The sequence below is a fragment of the Salmo salar genome, chromosome 12, assembly GCF_965601325.2.
Source record: "Salmo salar chromosome 12, fSalSal1, whole genome shotgun sequence".
Lineage (NCBI taxonomy): Eukaryota > Metazoa > Chordata > Actinopteri > Salmoniformes > Salmonidae > Salmo > Salmo salar.
The window spans coordinates 74,864,587-74,868,294 of record NC_138302.1 but is presented as its reverse complement, the minus strand read 5'-3'; the positions used below and the strand labels follow the sequence as shown (position 1 = coordinate 74,868,294).

The 3,708-nt window shown below is 39.6% G+C and overlaps 1 protein-coding gene across 1 annotated transcript; it reads left to right on the top strand.

Moving 5' to 3' along the window:
- The first annotated feature begins 1,307 nt into the window (after nt 1-1,307).
- mrps16 (mitochondrial ribosomal protein S16) lies at nt 1,308-3,423 on the top strand. Its single transcript, XM_014133614.3, has 3 exons — nt 1,308-1,461; nt 2,274-2,540; nt 2,749-3,423. Exons 1-3 carry the CDS (start codon nt 1,449-1,451, stop codon nt 2,868-2,870), a joined length of 402 nt encoding a protein of 133 aa, XP_013989089.1. The 5' UTR covers nt 1,308-1,448; the 3' UTR covers nt 2,871-3,423.
- Nucleotides 3,424-3,708: the final 285 nt, after the last annotated feature.

Sequence of the window (3,708 nt, the reverse complement as noted above, 5' to 3'; positions counted from 1 at the left end):
GATGATGACGCAATCTTTGCAAGAGGGATGGAATCTGATTTCATTGGTCCTCAACTCGTGGCTCAGTATTTAATTCAGGGTAAGTGGAGTTAGCCTGCCTCAGAGCAGGTTAGTTCTGAAGGATTCGCTGCTATAGAAATTTACCTGGCAAAAAGGTGAGCCACTTTCGTATGACTGGTTATCCTGAGTTGAACTCAGAGTTGACCAGAGTTACCTTGCTAACTCCTCAAACCTGCTTAGTAGGATACCCCTCAGATCTCAACCCAATTGAACACTGATGGTAGATTCTGGAGCGGCGCCCAAGGCTGCGTTTTCCACCAGCATCAACAAAACACCAAATTATGGAATTTCTCATGGTTGAACGGTGTCACATCCCTCCAAGAGCTCCAGACACTTGCAGAATCTACGCCAAGGGGCATTGAAGCTGTTCTGGCGGCTCGTAGTTGCCCAACGCCCAATTAAGACTGTTGGTGTTTCCTTTATTTTGGCAGTTACCTGTATGTAGTATCTGTTATCAAATATAACTATGCGTTCATTCAGAGACAAAGGGCTATCTGAGTCTGACCCCTCAGAGAAAACCATGTGTTTGTCACACACACAGGAACAGCATCTCTCCACAACAGGAGTGTGAAATCACCATGTTCCAACAGCGACGGAGTGGGGCTCCCAAAGGGAACAAATATCAGTGCACCCGGTGTACATCATGCAAAGCACTGAACCCTCTATTCATGGGTCACTCTCAGGAAATCAATGTTTCTATCCTGCTGTTGCAGTTGCTGGAACGAGAGTATAACTTGTGTAATCATCTAAAGACATCTAGAATGAGAAGAGATCTACATTGGTCTGACTTTTAAATTAAAATCAAATCGAGGCATTAACCACCTTTTTGAACATCTTTTATAATTGCAATCCATCACAAATAATTACACATACATTTTCCTTTACTCAAATAAATACAGTATACTTTTAGAGTCTCTGTTTCATTTTACCAGACCTGATAGCCTACTACAATTCAACAAATGTATGTATTTTCAATCGTTAATGGCTGAAAAATAACTGAACATTTCATTAGATAGGCAAAATAAATATTTAAATCAATATGTATTGATTTTGATACACATCCTGGGCCATGATGTTTCTATAAAAAATATATTAGACGTTTGTGACTGTATCTTAAATCCATAAAAACTATCATAAGTGTAAAGTGTACAACTTTACATGCAAAAATATCCTTATCCTCGTGTTTATAACGCCCTTCAAGAGCTCGGACAGTGCAGCGTAGTCCACTTGCGCCATCTGGTGGACAGCAACAAAAATGAGAGGAAACGCTTCAAGGAACATCACTTCCTGTTTAAAAATGGCTGTGCAAGTACGGCATTATGTAATATACAAAACGTTATTGAGCTTTTACGTATTTGTTTGACCTCTTTTGCAGCGTATACCGAAACATGGTCCGTCTATGTAAGTATGATCCGGTTGCTATTTAGCTAACACTATCAACATGGGCTAGCTAGTAAGCAGGAGTGGTACTAGTAAGCCTATACGTCAGCTCGATGTTGCTGTAACGTTACTGTGTAGTTAGCTAGGCTAGCCTCAGTGATTGGTATAGCTAACGTTAGATAACACTATGATATTTCTAATAAGTAGCCAAATGTCCCTTTCATGGAATTCAAAACAGATACTTAGCTACATCATAGCTAGGAATTATGTTACGTTATGGGATGGTATGCAAGTCTTTAGGTAGGTAGCTTTCGGTCCAGGGATAGGGTTATAGCTAGCTAATTAGTATTCTCTTGGTTACTTTGACAAAAAAATAATAATTGACGCGCTAATGATTTATTGTCCAGACGTGAAATACTGTTGGATGATTTTCACATTTATTTCTCATGATTAAACCGAGTTCCAGCATGTTTTACCGTGGTTGTTGTGAAGTTATCCAGTTTCGAGTATATTGCAGATACTGATGCGTTGTGCGGCCTGACGTTTGCCATAAACATTTCATGAATCCCTAACTAACCCGCCTAAGCACCTGGTAACGTTCACACTATTTACATGACAAACTGACTGAATTGACGTAAGACGGACCCTAGTGATGAAAATGACTTACCAACCAAACAACCAATGACAGTTTTTCACACTGATTCTTTTTAGAGAAAACATCCCAGTTCAAATGCTGTTCTAAATAAATAAAAAAATCGGGCAATTTAATTGCATATGCATTGTACCTTTTTTATAAAACAATACATTCAGATTTCGTTGTATTATTCTTACAGCATCCTTCCTACTGAAGACATACCATGGAGGACACATTGTCATCAGATTGGCAATGGCTGGCCACAAACAGTCTAACAGACCTTTCTACCGGATTGTGTCAGCTTACAACAAGCGAGCACGAGACAGTAAATACATAGAACAGCTAGGCTCTTATGACCCCCTGCCAAACATCTACAATGAGAAACTGGTCAGTTTCAACTCTGACAGGATCAAGTACTGGATGGGTTGTGGTGCACATCCAACGAAGCCTGTGGCCAAACTTCTAGGTGTGTTCTGTCTACACTCACCCTGAAAACACACACTTTCCAGGTTTATTGAAACAACCAATGTAAGGCCTACATCATGCAAAATACACTAAATCACAGGTTAATAAACTAACTTTTAACTACTCAATACCTCCACTAAAGTCTCAATGCTACCTTGGAATCTATGTGGTCTAAGTTACTGTCATCCCTCCCATCTCTGTTCCTGTAGGACTTGCTGGGTTCTTCCCCCTGCATCCCATGACAGTAACAGAGGCAGAGCGTCGCAGGGCCCTGGCAGAACGAGCAGAACGAGCAGCTCTGGAGGAGGTAGATAAGCAGCAGGAACTATGAGAGCTGCAGTGTTGGAACGTGTGGGATTGTCAAGCGTAGCAGGATGTGGGCAATGTGCACGAAGGACAGCCATATATGCCATTCCCCTCCCAAAAGGCTGACTGTTCCCAGTGAAAGCCTTTGTTCTATGTGTAACTATGAATATTCAGAAGCAGTGCTTTTCCTACAGCTTTTCTTATGTAACCAGTGTGCAGTGTATTCACATCTTTATAGCAATACATTTGTTTAATAAACAGTTTCTTGTGGTTCAAGTTATAAATTACCATTGTGTTTGGGATGTTTCCAAATCATACCTTTTTTAGAGTAACATTTGCTAAATGCCACTTTGCTCAATGAATGTTTTGAATACTGTTTTCAGAAAGTAGGGGATTGTGTAATAGCTCAGTCGCTTATCAATTGATGATCAAAGCAAGTATTTAATTTTTTTTCCGTTTATGGTTTGGCTGTGTTTACAGATATTCCACTACTGACATGTTTCCAAGGTAAAACAAATATGAATGTTGCGTAATGTTAAAAGTCCCTGTGGTAAATCAATAAACTGTTTGATGCAATATTTAAGTTCCTCTAACACAGGAGAGTAATGCAATAGGTGGGTGGGTATGTTGACAGGATCTACAATGATTTAACTTCCTCTCTTTTGTTCAATGTCACATTTATTGTCTTCCATCCCTAGAACTTTCTTGGTGAAACTATCTTAATGGACAGTTCTTGGTGACACTTCAAATACTTTAACACAAGTATTTTAATGCATTACATTCTCAAATGGCAAGAGACTGCTGTTCCAACAAGGAAAGTAAAGCATTTGTATCAAGTTTCAAGTGCTTATTGTCACATGTAC